General features: G+C 48.4%; 1 protein-coding gene across 1 annotated transcript in view; it reads left to right on the top strand.

Annotated features, from left to right (window-relative positions):
• HYDIN (HYDIN axonemal central pair apparatus protein) overlaps positions 1–21,901 on the top strand; it is a 2,443,906-nt gene that overhangs the window by 710,847 nt on the left and 1,711,158 nt on the right. The window contains exon 26 of the mRNA XM_030205004.1: positions 8,540–8,795. Coding sequence (XP_030060864.1) covers positions 8,540–8,795 — 256 coding nt within the window. The remainder of the gene's footprint in view (positions 1–8,539; positions 8,796–21,901) is intronic.

The following is a 21,901-nucleotide window of genomic DNA, read 5'->3' on the forward strand; positions in this document are numbered from 1 at the left end:
TCTCTGCCAGTTGACTATTAGGAGGATCTGGTAGACTGTGTATTAGCATCTTGACCTATGCTCGGCCATGTACAACACTGTATCCATTGGCAGCTGAAATGGTGGCAATGCTGATATGTTGTCACGTCTGTGGCCGTGACCACCCTCAGACTTACCTTGTTCCTGGGGGTCAGCTTCCTAGCTGGCTCCTCTTTCTTCTGTCTGTCCTTTCTGAGCTAGCTCTGGCTCTCTGTGCTGGCCGCATCCAGCAGCATGACACTAATTGCTTCACTATACTGCACCTGTGGGTGTTGCCTGGGTTAGCTCTTTCTCTCTCTGTGTTTGCTGGCTGCTTCCAGCATGACTCTAATTGCTTCACTACACTACACCTGGGTGTGGGAAGCCTCTCTGTGTTTCACTGTGCTTTCTGCCTGCTCTGTGGTTTGTGCCTGAACAGCCTCCATAGTTACTTAGAGATTGCTGCAGCTGCGCCTCTGGTGTTGAAGGGCTTTATTAAGCACTTAGAGACTGCAGCCTTTGCATCGTCTAAGGTCCCTGGTATGTTAGAGTGCTCTGTGCACTGCTACCGTGTCCAGTTTAGTGTGAGTTCCTAGTGTATGACTAGTTAGCTTGGGCACAGCTTTGCTTGTTAGCCTGTGTAAAGCTTTACTAGTTCTCCTGTGTTTGCTTAGTGTGAGTTTCTAGCGTATGACTGGTTAGCTTGGGCATAACTTTCCTGTTAGCTTGTGTACAGTTTTACTAGTCTTCTTGTGTTTAGCTTTCTGGTTTTCCCATGTGTGTTTTCTTTTGCTTCTGGAGCTTCAGCCCTAGTCCTGTCTGTTGCCAGTACTCCTTGTTACAGGAGCTCCAGCCATAGTCTTGCTCCTTGACCTGACCATTGCCTGAATCTGACTACTCTCTGCCTGCTGTCTGACCTGCCTACTGCCTGGACCTGGATATTCTCTGCCTGCGGTCAGACCTGACTATTGCCGGAACCCGGACATTCCCTGCCTGTCTGCCTTGCTTTCGCCTAGGTGCCTGGGGGCACTTCTGTATCCTGACTCCTGTTGTTCCTGCCTGCTAGTTCCAGTTCAGATTTTCCTGTAAGCCCTGCCGGCTGCCCGAACCTGAGGGCTCAACCCTCGGGGAACGGTGGCTAAGCGTAGGTGAAGCCTAGGTCCAGTGTGTGCCTGTCCAGCAGGTTCCGGTCCCGTGGGTTCCAGTCCAGTGGGCTCCACTCCAGTGTGTTCCAGTCCAGTGGGTTCCAGTCCAGTGCGCACCCGTCCGGTGTGTTCCAGTCCTGTGTATTCCTGTGCAGAACTCCAGTCCAAGGTTCCAGTCCAGTCTTGCCTCGTCTCTACCTCGAAGGTGACCTTGCCTGCCACTGCTGCTCCACGGTAGTGGTCCAAGGACTCACGAACCCAGTGCTCCCGGGGAAGAAGCCTGACAGAATGCCAAGGTCCTCGAGAACGCGACAGAATGCAAAGGCCATGAGTCCGGCGAGATCATCCGTCCAGCGGGGCTTGCTGCCCATGACCTTGTTCCTTAGGAACAATCCGGGCGTAGTTCTTAATTTATGGTCGGATCCCTATATCAACCCAATTTTTTCTGTGAATCGTTTTTTGACCCTCCGCGATTACCGGAAGAAACTATTGTCTGACCCAACCCTGAGAGATACTTTGGAAGTGGCAGCCGAGAGAAAGCATCTCCAGGGGCGTAGGGTCCACCATAGCCCAGTTTCGGATATCGATCCTTTTACTAAGCTTTATGAATACCGCTCCAGACTTCTTGAGGAGCCAGCCCTGCGGGATACTCCAGAAGCAGAGGCTGAAAGAATACGCTGTGGAAGGCCCACGCTCTGGACTCCCCAGTCGTTGGTCCAGAGCAATCTGGGTTTCTCTCGCAGTTCAGCTCCTGTTCGGGATGTCAAGTCCAGCCAAGCTCCTAAGCCGGTCCGAGGGGTACTTCAAACCAAGCCTCTGACTCCAGTTCAAGTAGCACTGCCACCTAAGCACCTGAGTCCAGTCCGGGGGGTGCTTCATACTGAGCCTCCGATTCCAGTCCAAGTAACGATTCCACTTAAATCTCCGAGTCCAGTCCGAGGGAAGCTTTCGATTGAGCCTTTGATTCCTGCTCGAGTGGCGCTCCGGGCCGAGCCTCCAGTCCTCGTTCAAGTAGCACGCCCTTTAAAACCTCTGAGTCCAGTCCAAGGGGTGCTTCTGACGGAGTCTCCGAGGCCTATGCAAGTGGCGCTCCAGGTCAAGCCTCTGGTTCTAGTACAAATGACCTGTCCAGTCAAGCCTCTGAGTCCTGTCCGAGGGACACTTCTAATTGAGCCTCCAAGTCTTGTGCAAGTGGCTCTTCGGGTCGAGCCTCCGGTTCTTGTCCAAGTGATCCGTCCAGTTAAGCCACTGAGTCCAGTTCGAGGGGGAGCTTCTAACCAAGCCTCCGGTGCCAGTCCGAAGGGTGGTTCAGGTGGAGCCTCCACTTCCAGTCCAGAGGGCACCTCCAATCAAGCTCCTAAGGCCAGTTAGAGTGGTGCTTCAGACCGAGCCTCAGTTAAAGTCCAGTTCGCGGGGCGCTCCCAGCCAAGCTCCTGAGTCCAGTTTGAGGGGCACTGCCAGTCAAGCTTCTGATTCCAGTCCGGGTTCCAGTCCCGGTTCAGCTCCTGTTCAGAGTTCCTGCTCCAGTCCAGACTCTGATTCCAGTCCGGGTCCCAGTCCCGGTTCAGCTCCTGTTCAGAGTTCCTGCTCCAGTCCAGACTCTGATTCTAGTCCGGGTCCCAGTCCCCATCCAGCTCCTGTCCAGCTCCTGTCCACTTCAGACTTGGATGCCGGCCCGGGTCCTGGTCCCGGTTCTGTTCCTGATTCCAGTGTGGGCATCCAGCCCATAAATTTTTGCTTCAATTACTGCTCTTGAGGATGAGATGATATTCCAAGAGGACTGTGATAGACCTTGTTCTGATTCAGCCTTGGAGAACACCCCCGAAGCTATAGCTGAGAGAAGGCATGTTCAACGGCTTGGGGTCCGGAGAAACCCATTTTTTGCATTTCACCCTGCTAGCATGCTCTGGGGATACCATGGCTGTTTCATCTTGGACCCTGCTCGGCAGACGACTCCTGAAGCTAACGCTAGAGAGACGTCCCAGCCCGGCCAGAGGGGTGCGTCCAGCCCTGCAGCTGAATCTCTTCCGAGTTCCAGTATCAGCCAAGAGGCTGAGTCCGTTTCCAGTTCCAGCCAAGATGCTGAGTCCGCTCTGAGTTCCAGTGCTAGCCAAGATGCTGAGTCCGTTCTGAGTTCCAGTATCAGCCAAGAGGCTGAGTCCATTTCCAGTTCCAGCCAAGAGGCTGAGTCCGCTCTGAGTTCCAGTGCTAGCCAAGATGCTGAGTCAGTTCCGAGTTCCAGTGCTAGCCAAGATGCTGAGTCTGTTCTGAGTTCCAGTACCAGCCAAGATGCTGAGTTCGCCCCGAGTTCCTGTGCCAGTCAGGGGGCTGACCTCTTGCTGAGTTCCAGTTCCAGTCAAGCTCCTGAATCCAGTTCCAGTTGCAGTCAAGTGTTTGATTCCAGTCCGGGTCCCAATCCCAGCCCAGCTTTGGATGCCAACCCAGGTTCCAGTTCCAGATCTGCTTCTGTTCAGACTTCTAGGTCCTGTCAAGACTGGGATGCCACTTCAGGCCTCAGTCCAGCTTCTGATGTCAGCTGGGGTAGTGGCTCCAGCCTTGTTCCTGCCACTACATGGAATCGCCAAGAGGTCCAGGACGTTGTGGGTTCCCTCAGGGAAGGGTTCCTTTTGAATTTTGTTCCTCTTGATGCATCCAAGTTCCTGAGTTGGCCCAGCGGTGATTCGAAGGAGCCTCCTGTTTACAAGTTCCGCTCCTGTCTGCCAGTGCTGGACTTCTTTGTTGCTTCCAGTCCAGCGATCCATGTCTGGGTTTTGAAACCCATCAGAAGGTTTCACCACAGTTACCCATGGACACCTGAACCCCCCCATGGAGACCAGAGGGGGGTGTCAGGTCTCTCGGGGAAATGTGAGCCCTTGGGCTGCTGTCACGGAGGTGGCAGCAGCAGGCAAAACCACCCAACAGGAGACAGGCAACCCTAAGATGGGCTGAAGTAGACAGGACTGGAGTGGCTGGGCTGGAGCTGAAGAGGCAAGCAACTAGGACTCCAGGAACAACGTCCTACAGCAGGGTTCAGGCTAGAGAAGCAGGATACAGGAGCTACATACAAGCTAAGCTCAAGGGAATGGGAATGACAGATACGCTTGCCAGAGGAAGGGTTAGACCGGAGCTACAGTAGCTAACAGATAGAAAGGAGAGAAATGGCTGCAGCATCAGCCACTAACCAACCTCAGACAGGGAGCAGAGCCACTGCACAGGGATAACAGAAAGGCTAGAAGCCCACAGAGAATAATATACACAGAAAGGCTGAAAGCCTACAGGTCAGAGAGATACACCCAGACAGGCTAGAAGCCCACAGAAAGGCTGGAAACCCCCAGGCCGCAGTAATACAGCCAGAAGGCCTGGAAGCCCACAGATAAAAGGGATATACACAGATAGACTGGAGGCCCTCAGAGCAATGGGCACAGAAGAGCTGGAAGCCCACAGAACAATAGACACAGAAGGGCTGAAAGCCCTCAGAGCAATAATACCCAGAGCAGGAAAGCAAGAAGCCCACAGGTAAGTAATAGACTAGGCAGAAAGCCTACGAGCAATAATACCCTGAGCCAGAAGGCAAGGCCCACAGGTGATAGTAACTAGCAAAGCAGAAGGGCTGGAAGCCCACAAGAAAAGACAAGGAAAGCTAACTGTGCAAACAGCACACTAACCTTCGGACCTAAGGCACTGCGTAGGCATTGGCAATGCAAAGGCACTGTAGACTAGAACACCAGTTCCTTAAGAAGGCCTTGATAGATGAGGTCACCCCTTCAGGCCACCGGCAGGGAGCATACAGAAGCCCAGAGAGACCTAATCCACACAGGTGTAGTCTATTGAGGTAATTAGTGTCAGGCTGGAAGCAGCCAGCCCACCCAGCCTGAGACAGAGCTACCTCAGGAACAGCCCACTGAAGTACAGAGAGGCCCAATACACACAAGTGTAGAGTAGTGAAGCCATTAGAGCAGCCAGCCCACAGATAGAGCTAACTAAGGAACAGTATACTGAAGCACAGAGAGGTTAAACCCACACAGGTGCAGTATACTGAGGCAATCAGCGCCATGCTGGAAGTGGCTAGCACCCAGAGACAGAAACAGAGCCAACTCAGAAGTAAACAGAAACCAGCACAGACACTGATTCCCAGAAATAGGGTAAGTCTGAGGGTGGTCACGACCACAGACGTAACAGGGGGGTCTTAAGAGGGAGGTACTGTCACGTCTGTGGCCATGACCACCCTCAGACTTACCTTGTTCCTGGGGGTCAGCTTCCTAGCTGGCTCCTCTTTCTTCTGTCTGTCCTTTCTGAGCTAGCTCTGGCTCTCTGTGCTGGCTGCATCCAGCAGCATGACACTAATTGCTTCACTATACTGCACCTGTGGGTGTTGCCTGGGTTAGCTCTTTCTCTCTCTGTGTGTGCTGGCTGCTTCCAGCATGACTCTAATTGCTACACTACACTACACCTGGGTGTGGGAAGCCTCTCTGTTTCACTGTGCTTTCTGCCTGCTCTGTGGTTTGTACCTGAACAGCCTCCATAGTTACTTAGAGATTGCTGCAGCTGCGCCTCTGGTGTTGAAGGGCTTTATTAAGCACTTAGAGACTGCAGCCTTTGCATCGTCTAAGGTCCCTGGTATGTTAGAGTGCTCTGTGCACTGCTACCGTGTCCAGTTTAGTGTGAGTTCCTAGTGTATGACTAGTTAGCTTGGGCACAGCTTTGCTTGTTAGCCTGTGTACAGCTTTACTAGTTCTCCTGTGTTTGCTTAGTGTGAGTTTCTAGCGTATGACTGGTTAGCTTGGGCATAGCTTTCCTGTTAACTTGTGTACAGCTTTACTAGTCTTCTTATGTTTAGCTTTCTGGTTTTCCCATGTGTGTTTTCTTTTGCTTCTGGAGCTTCAGCCCTAGTCCTGTCTGTTGCCAGTACTCCTTGTTACTGGAGCTCTAGCCATAATCTTGCTCCTTGACCTGACCATTGCCTGAATCTGACTACTCTCTGCCCGCTGTCTGACCTGCCTACTGCCTGGACCTGGATATTCTCTGCCTGCGGTCAGACCTGACTATTGCCGGAACCCGGACATTCCCTGCCTGTCTGCCTTGCTTTCGCCTAGGTGCCTGGGGGCACTTCTGTATCCTGACTCCTGTTGTTCCTGCCTGCTAGTTACAGTTCAGATTTTCCTGTAAGCCCTGCCGGCTGCCCGAACCTGAGGGCTCAACCCTCGGGGAACGGTGGCTAAGCGTAGGTGAAGCTTAGGTCCAGTGTGTTCCTGTCCAGCAGGTTCCGGTCCCGTGGGTTCCAGTCCAGTGGGCTCCACTCCAGTGTGTTCCAATCCAGCGGACTCCACTCCAGTGTGTACCAGTCCAGTGGGTTCCAGTGCAGTGCGCACCCATCCGGTGCGTTCCAGTCCTGTGTATTCCTGTGCAGAACTCCAGTCCAAGGTTCCAGTCCAGTCTTGCCTCGTCTCTACCTTGAAGGTGACCTTGCCTGCCACTGCTGCTCCACGGTAGTGGTCCAAGGACTCACGAACCCAGTGCTCCCGGGGAAGAAGCCTGACAGAATGCCAAGGTCCTCGAGAACGCGACATATGTGCATATATTGCATTTATTTGCACACTGTATATGGCATGCCTATATTTCATTGTCATTGGTCTGTGTAGTGGTGCTAATCCCATTTACTTGCACTGACTATCCCCACCACATAATACTTATTGTTAGTTGAGATGTAATGACAGACTGAGAACCTGGAGAACTGTGGGTTCAATTCCCATAATGCCTGATAAATTATACCCACTTGAATGCACCCTCTGTTTCTTCAGGTACCATCAAATGAGATTGTGATGGAGAAGCTACCTGCAGAAATTGTACTTTTCTTTTGCCTGTAGCACAGAAATGTAATATGTCATATCCAAAGGTTTACTTTTTTATGTCTTCGAGTGTGCAGAGCGTGCAGGTCAGGGTGCAGCATTGGGGGTGAAGGACCAGCCTGGGACCCGGCCACCTGATGGTAGGGTGGCGCAATCACTGGCAGCAGGAGCTGTACCACTGCCACCACTACCACCACCAGCTGCAGGAGCCATTTCACCACTACCACAACAGCATCCCCTGGGGCAGAATATGGGTATTTTTGCCTCTGTTTCACCCCCCTCTTCAGTCTAAAGGGGAGGATAAGGCAGAGGCAAGGGGACCCCAGCAGTCACCATATCCAGCCCCTCGTGGTGGCCTTCAAATCCAGTCCTTCATTGCCAGGGAGTTGGTCACAGAGGTACTGGCACTGAGGACCACCACTGAAGGGCTGGCTGTGGTGGCTCAGCACCTGGCGGATTTGCTGGAGGCAGACATTACTGCCAGGCAGCAACCTCTTTCCTGCCCACCTTCCCCCTCCCCCAATCTTGGTTAACTTTTTTTTTTTTTTTTACAATTTGCCCTACCTTCCTAATGTTTTTTGCCTGTTATGATTTTTTCCACGTTATAATGTACGTATTTTATTTTGTAAAACTATTTTCATTTTCTACTTATGTTATAGCAGGATACCTTGTATTTATTTTCAAGTTTTCAAGTTTTTGAAAACATATATTTAAATTAAGTTTTGTACTTCTCTGTCTCCCGTGTCATGTATTTCTGTGTGAGGTGAAAGTACGAACATACAACCATTGCACCTATATTGTAAGGATGAAAGTTCCAAATTGCCTCATTACATCTTCCAGGTTTATAGAGATTTTATTCAGTTTTTCTGACTCGTCAGCAGAATACCATTGCTGGCACCGGTATCTCTCCCACATCTTCCTCGGGGAAGACTGGAGTAAGGAATTCATTTAATCTCTCCACTATGGCCTTGTCTTCCCTGAATGCCCCTTTTACCCCTCAGTCATCTAGTGGTCTAGCTGATTCTTTTGCCGGCTTCTTGCTTTTAATATACCTAAAAAGAATTAGCCTCCACAAAGGTAATTTTGTAAACGGTTGCATTTAGCATCAGCCGCTAAAAATATACGCCCCTTGTCTGTGAATTTGCACGGGACTTCATAAATAGTACTACTACAGATTCTCTCTGATCACCCTATGCAAAATTTAGCTGCTGCCTGTGTAACCAGCAGTTTGACTGCTGATCTGCCAGTTTTCTAACTCGGGGCTTTAAGGTACTTCCATACATTGCAGACAAATGCCTGTTGAAAATTTACCTCTAATTTATTAACTGGCACTTTTCTTTAGATACAGTAACTGCCGTTTCAGTTGGAACCACTAATATCTGATTTTTACAGAATGATTTTTAATACTATGTAAGAAAGGGAAAGTGATGAGTTTGCATGCCTTTTGTTGTATGTCATTGTTAAATATCATAGAATTAATGAAGTATTTTTATTAAATTTGACAAGACATCCAGACATTTGTAATAGACCTCATCTCTATTTTATTTCTAGTGGGACTGTCTGCACCTACCACTTTACTATGACTAATTATGGCCGTCGAACCTATCAGTTGTACTGGTTGACAGAAGGTTTTCCTCTAATTAATAAGAGCAGCCAGTGCTCTTTTCCCACCACTGTCAAGAATAAGAACTCACCCAATAACTTGGAGCCCCCTAACCCAGTCTTCAAATTGACTCCATTTCGGATGGAACTGAACCCAGGTCAGAGCATGGATATGGTAGTTGAAGGATCATCTGAAGCTGCTAAGGTAAAATATGGCTACAGTTAAACAACTGAAAAGAAATATTTGCCTCAAGATTTGGTAAATATTTCCATTAGTAATTTTATAAGGAGACACCTAGTGAAAGTGGGTAGTCAAACATCTCTTGTAGGTCAGGAGTGGAGTGGTTCCAAGAGCCCATGCATAAACTTTGGGTACAATTGGAGCAATACCTGATCCGTAGTCCGCTGAAACTGGGACATCTGTTGTGGCTGCCGCCTAGGCATAGACGCCTAGGGTCTAATTTATGCCCTACCATTCAGTTTACATTATCATGTTGGGACAGACTAGAGTGAGTGAAGGGCTTTTACAACTCCAGGTTGTCTCCCATAGCATATAATCTGGCATTTATTCAGGGTTGCACTCCTTCTGCATTTACTAGGTGGAAAAGACAAGGTTTAGATTTATGGGGACAATTGGTGGATAAAGGGGGCTTTGCAACTTTTCAGGAATTGGCCGAAACATATCACTTGCCTCCCAAGGACCATTATGCTTACTGTCAACTTATTCATTTTCTTGGCACCCCAGGGGTCAAAGATAAATTGTTTGGGGAAGTGACCTTTTTAGAAGAAATGTGTGTACGAGATTTGGGCTCCAAGGGCTTGATTTCTTTGTTATATAAACATCTGAGAGATTCATTACCGATGACATGTAGACATCGCACGAGTTGGGAAAAAGAATTAGGTACCTCATATGAAGAAGGGGAGTGGGATCGCATGGAGCGTGCATTGGTTCGAGTTTCCCCAGTGGTCAATATTCAGGAAAATAGTGTTAAAGTACTGTACCACTGGTATTTAACACCGGTACGACTGAATCAAATGTTTCCAAAGGTCCAACCTTTGTGTTGGAGAAACTGTGGGCAATTGGGCACCCTAGGTCATATCTGGTGGACATGCAAAAAGGTGAAGGCGTTTTGGAAAGCGGTCCAGAGCAGGGTTCAACATTTGATATTTTTTTCTCTCACCATGTCCACCATCCTCCTGTGTCCTTATGCGTCCTGTCTACCATCTGTAGCCCTGTCCCTATCATTCCTCGTTTCAGTATCTGCCCTCAAAGTGTTCCGATCCAGCCCTTAAATTCAGCAGTTTGCCCTCCATCCATATCCAGCATTTCTCCTCACTTCACTTCCCTCCATCCATGTCCAGCATTTCTCCTCTCTCCCTTCCCCCTCCATCTGTGTGTATCTCTTTGTCTTTCCTTCCCTCCATCCTTGTCCAACATTTCTCCTCTCTTCCCTGCCCTCCACTCCATCCATGTCCAGCATTTCTCCTCTTCCCTCCCCTCCATCCATGTGCATCTCCTTCCTGACTTCCCTCCCCTCCATCCATCCATGTCCAGCAACTCCCCTGCCCTCTTCTCCATCTATCCATATACAACAAATTTCCTCTCTCCCCTGCCCCCTCCATCCATCCATGTCCAGCAATTCTCCTTTCTCCCCTGCCCTCCCCTCCATGTCCAGTGATTTCTCTTCTCTCCCCTGCCCTCCCCTCCATCCGTGTGCATCTCCTTCCTCTTCCCTCCCCTCCATCCATGTCGAGCAACTCTCCTCTCTCCTCCATCCATCCATATCCAGCAAATTTCCTCTCTCCCCTGCCCCCTCCATCCATGTCCAGCAATTATCCTCTCTCCCCTGCCCTCCCCTCCTCTCCATGTCCAGCGATTTATCTTCTCTCCCCCTCCCCTCCCTGTCCAGCGATTCTCCTCTGCCCTCCCCCTATGTCCAACAATTCTCCTTTGACCCCCACCCTCTCCCCATCCATGTCTAGTGACTTCCCCAGCTCCCCCTTCCCAGTTCCCCCTTTTCAGTCCCTGAGTTCTAGTTCCCTCCTCTCCATCAATGTCCAGCAACTCTCTATTCTCCCTTGCCTTCTCTTCCATCCATATCCAGCAAATGTCCTCTCCCCCTGCCCCCTCCATTTCATCCGTCCAGCAATTCTCCTCACTCCTCTGCCTTCCCCTCCATGTCCAGCAATTTCTGTCCCCTTCCCTTCCAGCAATTCTCCTCTGCCCCTTCCCTCCCCTCCATGTCCAGTGATTTTGCCTCTCTCACCCTCCTCTGCCTCTCCATTCCTTCCTGCCCCCCCCCATGCGTTTAAACCTTTTATTTTCAGCAGCGACGACAGTGAAAAGCAGAACTGCAAGCAGGCTTGCCGCTCCAGCCTTTCCCTTCCCTCACAGACAGTGTTCCTCCTTCCTTAATGACGTATTTCCTGTTTCTGCAAGGGTGGGACACTGACTGTGAGGGAAAGGAAAATCTGGAGGCGAGCCTGCTTGCTGTTCTGCTCTTCACTGTCGTCGCTGCTGAAAATAAAAGATTTAAACGCGTGGGGGGAGGCAGGAAGGAACGGAGAAGAGGGCTGTCAAGGAGAGGAGGGCGGGAAGTAGGGACCGAGAGCGCGTTGTGCCAGTCCTGTGTTTGGGGGGAGCAATGCCCCCCCTCACCCCCCCCCCCAAAAAAAAAACTACGTCCATGGATAAAAGTGAACCAGTTGATGTAGTGTATCTATATTTTCAGAAAGCTTTTGACAAAATCCCTCATGAGAGACTCCTGAGAACATTAAAAGGCCATGGGGTAGGAGGCAATGTTCTGTTGTGGATTAGGAATTGATTAATAGATAGAAAACAGAGGGTAGGGTTAAATGGCCATTTTTTTTAGTGGAGCAGGGTAAAATAGTGGAGTAGTGCTAAGATGCTGCGTCACCATGCTCCAGATTCAGACTCGGTACATTCGGTAGCAGACCCCCTATCTGCAGCTGTGAGCAAGGGCATCTCCCAGGAACTCCGACAATGCCTGACCAAGATCCATGAAGAAATCAAAGCCTCCCGGGATGAAATACTGGATCATATTGATACCATCAGCACGGATCCTCTGGAGCTGGGTAGTCATGTTGAGGAGTTGGAAACTAGAGTGTAGGGACATATGGAGCTCCTGAACACCTTCTCAGATGCAGACTGCCCACCTTACTGAACAATTTGATGATCTTGCTTATAAATTGGATGATCTTGAGAATAGGGGCAGATGCAAGAATTTATGGTTTTGCGGTATCCCTGAGGGGTGTGCAACAGAGGATGTTTTTATAATAGTGTGCACTTTGTGTCATCGGCTGTTAGGCCTGGAGGGAGACTCTTTGGCTTTTGATTTGGAGTAGGTCCACTGTTCGCTTGGTAGACCCCAGGAAAATAGGCTGTGAGATATAATTGCTAGATTTGTAGTTTTCTGATAAGAAGTGAGTTTTAGCTAAAGTGTGCCAAACACCACAACTTCAGTACAATGACGCCCAGATCACTGTTTATCAAGACTTGTCCCGTTATACTTTACTGCAGCACCACAATATGAAGCCTGTTCTGGATCTACTTACAAAGGCTGATGTTAAATATCACTGGGCATTTCCATTTGCTTTCTGCTTTGCAGTTGTTGGAAAAATGCATCGGGTGCGCACTTTAGCGGATGCCTGGACCATTCTGCATGGACTGAACCTCACTTCTGCACATCCTCCTAAAGCAGTGGCCCCTGCTACTTGGGTGAAATACAGCGATGGCAGTGGATTTCTGGTGGAAACAAGCAGCCCACTGTGTTGTAGTCAAGTGACTGATGGTGTTTGAACTTTTTCTCCAATATACTGTTGTGGGTATTCTTGTCCGTGTGTTGTTTACACTCTCATGAAGGGCTATCACATATTGCTCTGAGGTGCTCCTGTACAGGTGGTTTGGGATCAGGGGTTATACTTTATATGTCAAAACATTTTTGGGTTGTGTGGGGGGGAGTACATTTGGTGCGAGGGTTCAGCACCTCTATTGCCCACTTAGGGGCCCCTGCAGTTTTATTTTATTGTGGTTTGGGCTTCTGATTGGTGGATGCCATTTGGGTGTGGGATGGTTGGGGGTGAGGTTAGGGAGGTTGTGGTGGAGTGGGGGAGGAGGAGGGGGGTATAGATATTTCTTGTTTGGTGTCCATGTATTTGGTGGATGTGGGGACAGAGATCTTCTTTTATAATTTTTATTTTCAGCTGTATAAGTGTTGATTTAAAGGTTCTTACATATAGTGTTAAAGGGCTAAATTCCCCTTACAAGAGGCACTCCTTGTTTCAGGAATTGCTCCGGGTGCAATTGCATGTTGTTTTATTACAAGGGACTCATTTGCTCAAGCAGCATGAACATTTGCTCACTCACCTGCTCTATCCATTTATGTATTGTGCTTCCGATGTGCGTGGTGCTAAGAAGTGCGGCGTGGCTGTGCTATTTCATTCAGCGGTTCAGGTCCAGGTCCAGGTCCAAGATATTAAGCGTGATCCTGAGGGTCGCTACCTTTTCTTACATGTTTTATTAAACCTGGAGAAAGTGACTATAGCTTCTGTTTATGCTCCTAATGAACACTGAGATCATTTTTTGCCTATCTTCGTTCTGTTTTACAGTCCTTTGTAAAGGGTAAATTGATTGTGGGATGTGATTTTAATACCACAATGCATCCTGCCCTGGACCACACAGGCACACCATCTGATACTGATCTTAAAGTGTCTCGTGCTTTAGCACAATTGATTGAAGGCTTGGGGGTGTTTGATGTGTGGCATATGGGCCACCCTGCACATCAAGATCATTCTTTATGTTCCCATACCCACAGTACTTACTCTAGGTTAGACTATATTTTTGAGGGGATAAGATATTGCTTGATGTGGGAGGTCTCTCCTCTATAAAGCATATAAGTTACCATCCTGACCCTAAGGGAGGAGGACAGGGATAGAAGGTGGTCACTTAATAATCTTTTGTTACAAGACCCTGAGATTTGTAAGGGCTATTGTGCAATTCTATATTAATTTGCTCTCTTTGGATATGGTGTGAGATGAGTTTAAAGCGGTGAGGAGAGGATATTTTGTACAGAAAGCCAATCAGTGTGCTTGAACTCAACGTGCACGTTTAGCTAATTGCTTGGTGCAGCTTGGGCATTTAGAGAAGTTGCACAAGGCTTCTGGGTCTATGTCGGATCTTGGGCAGCTTTAGGCAGTTAAATTGTGCCTTGCTGATCTTTATAATGAACAATTACATTTTACTAATGCTCATTTAAGGCATGCTCATTATGAGATTAGTAGTAAACCAGGGTGACTTTTAGCTATTCAGCTTTGTAGAGCTAGAGTGGACAGGCATATTTTAAGAGTAAAGGATGCTTCTTTGACTAAATCCTTTCAGATCCGGAAATGCTTCCAATCCTTTATTCTCAAGATACAACTCTTCAACCGGAGGTGAGTCGGTAGACCTTTCTGTGTTGACTCAGTCGCAAAGAGCTACTTTGGAGGGCCCTATTACTCTGAAGGAGCTTTTGCAGGTTATTAAGGTCTTGCCATCTAGTAAGGCTCCTGGCCTTGGATGGTTTGCGAGTGACTTGGTCCCTTTGCTGGCTTTGATTCTTAATTCCAGTTGGGAGGGCTCTTCCTTGCCACCGTTGATGATGGAGGATGGATTAATGTGCTTTCTAAGGCTGATAAACATAAATGTGCTTCTTTTCATCCCATTACCATAATACCAATGTGAAAATCTTAGCCAAAGTCCTTGCTAATCATTTGACTTTGGTCCTTTTCTTGATCCATCCCACAAGGTGGGATTTATCGCTCAGCATCAGGCGATGGATAATGTCAAAGGATGGTGGACTTATTACATTTTACAAGAAGAGAGGGTTAGCCTGTTTGCCCTCTTGGCCTTGATGCTGAGGAGGCATTTGATAGAGTGCATTGGCCCCTTATGGATAGGGTGCTGGGGAAATTTGGGATAGGCCCCTTTTTTTGAAGATGGTACAGGCTTTGTATAATTCTCCTAGGGCCTGTGTCCATATCAGTGAAGGAAACTCATGATTGTTTAGTTTGTCTAGAGTTACTCATCAAGGTAAGATGAGAGCTAATCCTGACATTTGTGGGGTGAGACTAAGGAATAGTGATTACAAGTTTACCTTATTTGGAGTTTATTTCTTGCTTTCATTTACATGTCCATTAACTTTGTTGCCATATCTGTTGAAAGAGATTTCAGACTACTGAGCAGTATCTGGTTTTAAAGTGAATGTTGCAAAAACAGAAGTCTTGCAATTGGCTTTCAACAGTCAGTTGTATCCACCCTTACAACCTCCTTTCCCTTTAGGTGGGTCCAATCTGGGATTCGATACTTGGGAGTTCAGTTGACCAGTAATATTCAAGGCCTTTTTTCTGCAAATTACCGAGCTTTAATTAGAGATATCAGTAGGGATATGGATTGTTGGAATGATATGGAATTCTCCTGGTTTGACAGAATTGCTGTTTTGAAAATGAATATTGTTCCTCGTTTGTTGTACTTTTTTCAGGTGCTCCCACTTCAGTTCCCTAGATCATTTCTTTCCAGTCTTCAAGATCATTTGATTCGTTTTATTTGGCATAACAGGAGGCCTAGACCTCCCTGATGTTGGAGTTCCCAGTTTATTATCATATTCCATAGCATCCTATAGACCAATCCAGAGACAGATGGGTTATGTCCCTCCTCTAGCAGGTTAGATAGAGAACAAGCTTTGAGCTCCCTATATATGGTCACAAGCAGTCACATGATCCTTAGTATTCTCTCTATCTAGCAGGTCAATGGTCACAGCTCAGCAGCTCTGCTTCGCTCCTAGCCTATTTTTAGGTGTAGTTGAGCTTGTTTGAATCTCCTCTCCTACTTTGTAGGTGTAGTTGAGTGTTGGGGTCTCCTCTCCTACTTTGGTGGGTGTAGTTGAGTTAACCTCGGGGTTGAGGTCTCTCCCAGGCTTGGGATCGAGTGGTGACACCTGGTGGTGCCAGGTCCCCTCCCTTTCTCCCCCCTCCCGCTGGAGCCAGTGCAACTTGAAGTTTTTCTCCTCCTGAGGCGTTAAAAAAAAAAACAAAAAAAAAAAAACAAAAGTACAAAGGATTCAGAAAAGCTCACTCAGGACAGATTCGTTGCAGCTCTGGATTTTTTTTTCAGGTACTGAAAACTTTTAAGTGGGAGGGGGTTGTTCCCGGTATGGGTAGCGCGGCGCCTGGCTCTACGGACCGCGTTCGCGCAGCGACGGGGAATGCGCGGCCTCCCGCGGTGTACACCGCACTTTCCCGCTCTTTGGACACATTTTAGGAGCATCTGCAGCGCCACTCGCCTAACCGTTGTTGCCCGCCCAGGTCGCGATGGCGACTCGAGCCGCGTTTATTTCCCTTCCCCCAAGGCCGGCCTATGACACGCTTTATTTCCGGGCCGCTGTAGTTCCCTATCCTGCGTTGGCCCCTTTCTTCGAGGCCGCTCAGGGAACGCAGGCCGCCCTAAAGAAGGGAGGTTTGGGGAATGTGCCCAATTCCAAAGAAGCGTCTTTCTTCCCACGCATTCCTCCTCGAGGTGAGGCAACGGGCGCCATCTTAGTTTCCTGCAGCTCCGTGTCTTGAGACTTTGCTGCTGCATTCTCTGGTTTCAGAGAGTCCTTTTCCTCCTGAGCCCTTTTTGAATGTGGAACGGAGCAGGGAGCTCCGTTTTCCCCTAAATTTGTGTTTTTGTGTTTTTGATGCTCCGGGTCTTTCTGTTAGGGCTGAGGCTGTCTTGCAGAAGGGGCGCTGACGCCGCTCAGAAACGCCGTAGCATGGCGCCACTACCTCTCGATTTTTCTGCGTTTCATGAGGGCAGCTTTTCTTAGGTACCCAGCATTTTCGTTTGGAAACGCTGGAGGGAAGTGAGATCTTCTCTGAAGGAAGAGAATTCTACTGCCCGGTTGTTTTGGCAGGAGAAATTGCCTATCTCTTTGTGCGGGCTAGGAAGATGCTAAATTTGTAGCCTACTTACCATAGATATCTATTCACAGCAGTGACCAAGGAACTGGATTTTCCGGTGGTCAGCGCCCTGAAGGGCCCGCAGGACAGGTGGCTATAGGCCTCCTTAAAAAAAACAAACAAAAAACAGCCTCCTTCGGTATGCGGGCTGCAGTGTGCAGCTTCTGTGGGGCCAGGGCGTGTCTTACTGCATTGTACCGCCTTCCTTTGCGGAGGATTTGATGGCGGTGGGACAGACTCTGGAGTCAGGCATGCCTTGTTGACTGATTTGCTTTATGGTGCCCTACGGTCTTCTGCTTGGAAGTGTCCTTAGTCGTGCCTGCCCGGTGGAGGCTATGGCTTCGCCTTTGGGCATCCGACCGGGCGTCTAAGGCCCGTTTGGCAAGTTACCATTTTAGGGCAAGCTCTTCTTTCGACCCGGGCTGGGTGATGCCAAGGGCAACACTCACAGAGGTCAGAACCAGTGTAAATTTTTGCGCGGACTCATCTAGGGGCTGTTTTCGAGCTGCCCGCCAGTTTCACCCGGACAAGTCTGGGCCCTATTACAGACAGCGTTTTCCTCAATGACAGAAGTCCTTTTGTGGAGACTGTCGCTCCGGCGGAATTCCTTCACAGCTCTCCCAGGACCTCACGCCCAATGTTGGGGTCCTGGTCCTTAGTCCAGACTTTTTAGAGGGTGGCTGTTCTCGTTTCTGGGCGAGTGGGTCAGACTAACAACAGATGAATGGGTTCTCGGGATTTTCCGAGACGGCTTCAAGCTGGAGGCTGTCCTCTGAAGGACCTATAACTGTTCTCTCGATGCAAGTCTTTATGGAAATTCATGGAGCTGACTCTGGGCAATTTGATTCAAATTGACTCTGTCGTTCACGTTCCATTGGAACAACGTGACTCAGGGCTCTATTTCATCTTCTTTGTGGTGCCGAGGAATGGAAGTTCTTCTAGGTCTCTTCTCGTTCTGTAAGGAGTCTACAGCACCTTCAGAGTATGCCACTTCAGGATGGAGACCCTCCAGTCGGTTTTTGCCGCCGTGCAGAAGGGAATATTTCTGCCCGCCCTGGACATAAAGAGGCCTGTTTACTTCCATTTTGGCCTTCTCATCAGTGGTTTCTCCGCTTTCCGGTCCTGAATCATCACTTCCAGTTCCAGGCCCTTTCTTTCGGGCTGGCTACAGCGCCTCGAATCGTCTCTCAGTGATGGTCGTCATAGTGGCGTTCCTTCGCAAGAAGGGGTTCAAGTACATCTTTACCTAGACGACTGGTTGATCCGGGCCCAATCCTTCGAGGAAGGTGTAGGAGCCACGGACAGAGGTCTCTCTCTCTCTCTCTCTCTCTTGCGCTCCTTGAGTTGGATCATCATTCTGGAGAAGAGTCGGCTGAACCCTTGTCAATCTCTGGAATTTCTAGGAGTGCTCTTTGACACTCGATAAAGCAGAGTCCTCTTTCCAGAGGTTGGACAGCAGAAGTTACGGACTTTGCCTGCGACGGATAATTTGAGAACTTCGGTCTCCAGCAGACATATGGTGGTCCATCAGCCTCTTGCAATGGAGGGCGAATCGGCTGGCTCTTCGGGACTTTCTGCAACTGCTGTTTCGGAAGTCAGTACGAGTCCTTTCCGACAATGCGATGGCTGTGGCATATGTCAACTGTCACAGAGATACCAGGAGTGCTCCTTTAGTCAGAGAAGCGATACACTTCGGCCTTTCGGCGGAAAAGCATCTGGAACAGCTGTCGGCAGCACTCTTTGCAGGATTTCTGAATGTGGAGTCAGATTTTCTCAGGCGACAGGTGTGGGATCTGGGAGAGTGGATCTTTCTGTCAGGACATTCTCGTGGTTCCCGAGTCGCTTGGGCCTACAGACCAGGGATTTAATAGCAATAGACACCAACTCCAAGGTTCTGCAATTCTTCAGCACAGGCCGGGAGCTTCAGTCTCTGGGAATTGATGTCTTCCTTCAGCCTTGGCATGTGGACGAGCTCCTGTATGGGTTTCCCTTGGGTCCAAGCTGGGCAGTTTCCTGGGAAGAGTAGTTCGTCTTCCGGGGTGAGTATTTATGGTGGGTCGTAATTGGCCCAGACGCCCGTGGTATCCGAATATAATTCGGCTACTGTTCGATGTGCCCTTGCGGCTGCCCGAGGTTAACGCCTGGTACTTTAGGGGCCTATTAGAGTGGAATCCATCCCCATTTGGTCTTATGGTCTGGCTATTGAAAGAGCGTGATTGAAGAGCAAGGGGATTTCAGACCACGTACTTGCTACTATGTTGAGAGCGAGGAAGCGCTCCATGTCGACGGCCTACGTCAGAGTTTGGCGAATCTTGGTGGGCGGCGGGTTCCATTTCTCCCGCCTCGGCGTCGATGGATGCCAGTTTGGCTTTCCTCCAGGAGGGGCTCGAAAAAGGGTTTCTATCTGAGTTCTCTTAGAGTACAAGTACCGGCTTTGGCTTCTTTCAGAGGGTGTGTGAAAGTTGTTTGCTTCTTAGCCAGATATTGTGCGCCGTTTGAGAGGGGTTTTCCAGCTTTGGTCTTCTCGGCGCTCCATTTTTCCTTCTTGGACTCTTAACTTGGTGCTGAGAGTCTTGCAAGAGCCGCCGTTTCAGCTTTTTCTCGGCTGTCTCTGAAGGATCTAATCCTGACGGCTGAGGTTTTGGTGGCACTCTCTTCGGCCAGAAGAGTTTTTCGGAGCTTCAAACTTTGTCTTGTAGGGATATCTTTCTGCGTCTCTCCAAAGCAGGGATGTCTATACGCACAGTTCCTTTCTCTTGGCTGAAGATGGTGTTGCGCTTTTTTCGGGATCAGCAGTTATGTATGACTTCCTTCCGAAAGGAGGATTATCCTGGGAGTTTCAAGCCTTGAGTGGTGTGGATGTGATGGGAGTTCTTTGCAGATACTTGGAGGTGATGAATGATTTCAATAAATCGGTTCATCTTTTTGTGCTGCACGCTGGACCTGGGAAAGGTCAGGAGGCCTCCGAGCCTTCAGTGGCTCGTTGAGTCAAGGAAGCTATAGCCGCAGCATACATTCTCTCGGGCCAAGTGCCGCCAGCACAATAGTATTCTCATTCCACTAGAGCTCTAGCGGCCTCTTTGCCAGAATCGAGATCGATTTCTCTGGAAGAAGTTTGTAGATCGGCGACCTAGTCGTCACTTTTTCCTTTTCCGAGCATTATCGCTTGGATGTGGCTGTGAGAGCTGATGCGGTGTTGGGCGCCTCGGTCTTGCATCCTGGGGTTTTCTGATTCCCACCCTGGGTAAGTACTGCTTGGGTACATCCCATCTGTCTCTGGATTGGTCTGTAGGATGCTATGGAAGGTAAAATTATGTAACATACCTGATAATTTTCTTTCCATTAATCCTTATAGACCAATCCACAGTCCCTCCCAGAAATCTACTGTGTACTTATTTACTTGTCTTTTGTATCTTTTCAGAATCAAGTTCAATTCCTAATTCAAGGTCAACTTCTAATTTAAGTTCAAGTCAAGTTCAACTTCAACAAGTTCAAGTTTGTATGATTTGCCTGGAGTTGGGTCGAATCTGTTTTTACTGAGCTGCTTAAGAGCCTCCCGCCTTGGGCGGCTGCAGGGTAATTGAGCAATCATTTAAGTCACGTTCCTCCCGCTTTGGCGGTTGTAGGGTTAATGAGTTGTCAGTCACAGGAGAATTTTGCAAGGACCATGAGCTTTGATATCGGCATACTGAGGATCATGTGACTGCTTGTGACCATATATAGGGAGCTCAAAGCTTGCTCTCTATCTAACCTGCTGGAGGAGGGACATAGCCCATCTGTCTCTGGATTGGTCTATAAGGATTAATGGAAAGAAAATTATCAGGTATGTTACATCATTCTACCTTATCGTGCTGCTCATGCGTGTGCTGCACTTGAATGGTTTCAGGTTCAACCTCATAAGGTATTGGTTGCAAATCGAGCAAGTTTTTCTTGGGCCAAGGACATTGAAACGTCTTATTTGGCATCCTCATAAGCTTTAGCATCTTCCCAGCGGCCTATTTGCACTACTTTTTATTATTGGGATTCCCTTTTTTTAAACATGAGATTTCCTTGTCTTGACTCTCTGCCGCCATCATTGGCAATCCCTTGTTTCCTCCAGGGATAGAGGGTGGGGTGTTTGCTTGATGGGCCTTTTTGGGCTTAGCTACTTGGGGGGCAATTGTTTGATGAGACGTTATTTACTTTTTCTTCCTTGGCCAGTGACTGTGGGCTTCCTCCTTCTGATGTTTATGCATATACCCAGTTGAAGTATCTTCTTTCTGGCCCTGTCATTTGAACTCAAATCGGTTAGGAGGATCTTAGTGAGGATTCTTTATCAGTGAGGATGTCTTTATCAGTATAAGTATAAATGGACTGGTTTATATGCTTTGCATAGGGTGAGCTGAGAACAGGGGCTGGGTATTTCCAATGATGAAGATGAATGGAATGCTATTGAAAAAGTTGTTACAAAGCTTTCCTTAGCTGTTTCTGTAAAGAAGAATGTGATTACGGTTGTTTACCAATGTTCTCACTCCTGCCAGGTTGCATCATATATTTCCAGGGACTTCTCCAAACTGCTGGAGTGGGTGTTCAACTACTGATTCTATGGGTCAAGGCTCGGGCATATTGGAAAGCCATTCAGCATCATTTGCAGCTCTGGTCATGAGATTCAATGGAATCCAGCGTTTTGGAGGGTTTTTTGACTGATGACAAGAAAGGCCCAAAGGCTTTTTGACAATTTGTGGGCCTTTCTCGTCAGTCATTGCTGGTCAAGCATTCCCTCTGCGCAGCACGCTTGACCTTGGCTAGCCATTGAAAACAGTCGACGGTGCCTCCCTTGGTGAAATGGATTACTAAGCTGTGGTATCGTTGTGACATGGAGCGTCTGATTGCTCTTTGACACCATACTCTTTCTAAGTAGAAAAGGATTTGGCAGCCGTTTTTGATGTACTGCTCTTATTGACTGTATTTGTCTCATAAGGATACTGTGTTTCTTTGTTCTGCTTCTTGTTCACTGATCTGTATTATAGGATGTAAGGGGGTGGGGTTGTTTACACACCTGAGGGGTGGTGTTGGGCTGGGGAGAGTTTTATTTTATTTTTTTGTAGGGAGACCTTATTTGACGTATATTGTACAAAATGTTTATAAGTTTTTATTTTAGTATTTTTACCCTTTTATGCTTTGGTCAGATGTGATTGTTTGGGGTGTATATTAACTCATTGTTGGGCATTTTGTATTCACATTGTTTATTGTCCTCCCTTTTGTTTTATTTTTTTTTGTATACAGTTTCAGTGCTTGTTCTTCTGGTTGTGTTTGACCTTTAATAAACACTTCTTA

Source organism: Microcaecilia unicolor, chromosome 5 (assembly GCF_901765095.1).
Source record: "Microcaecilia unicolor chromosome 5, aMicUni1.1, whole genome shotgun sequence".
Classification (NCBI taxonomy): domain Eukaryota; kingdom Metazoa; phylum Chordata; class Amphibia; order Gymnophiona; family Siphonopidae; genus Microcaecilia; species Microcaecilia unicolor.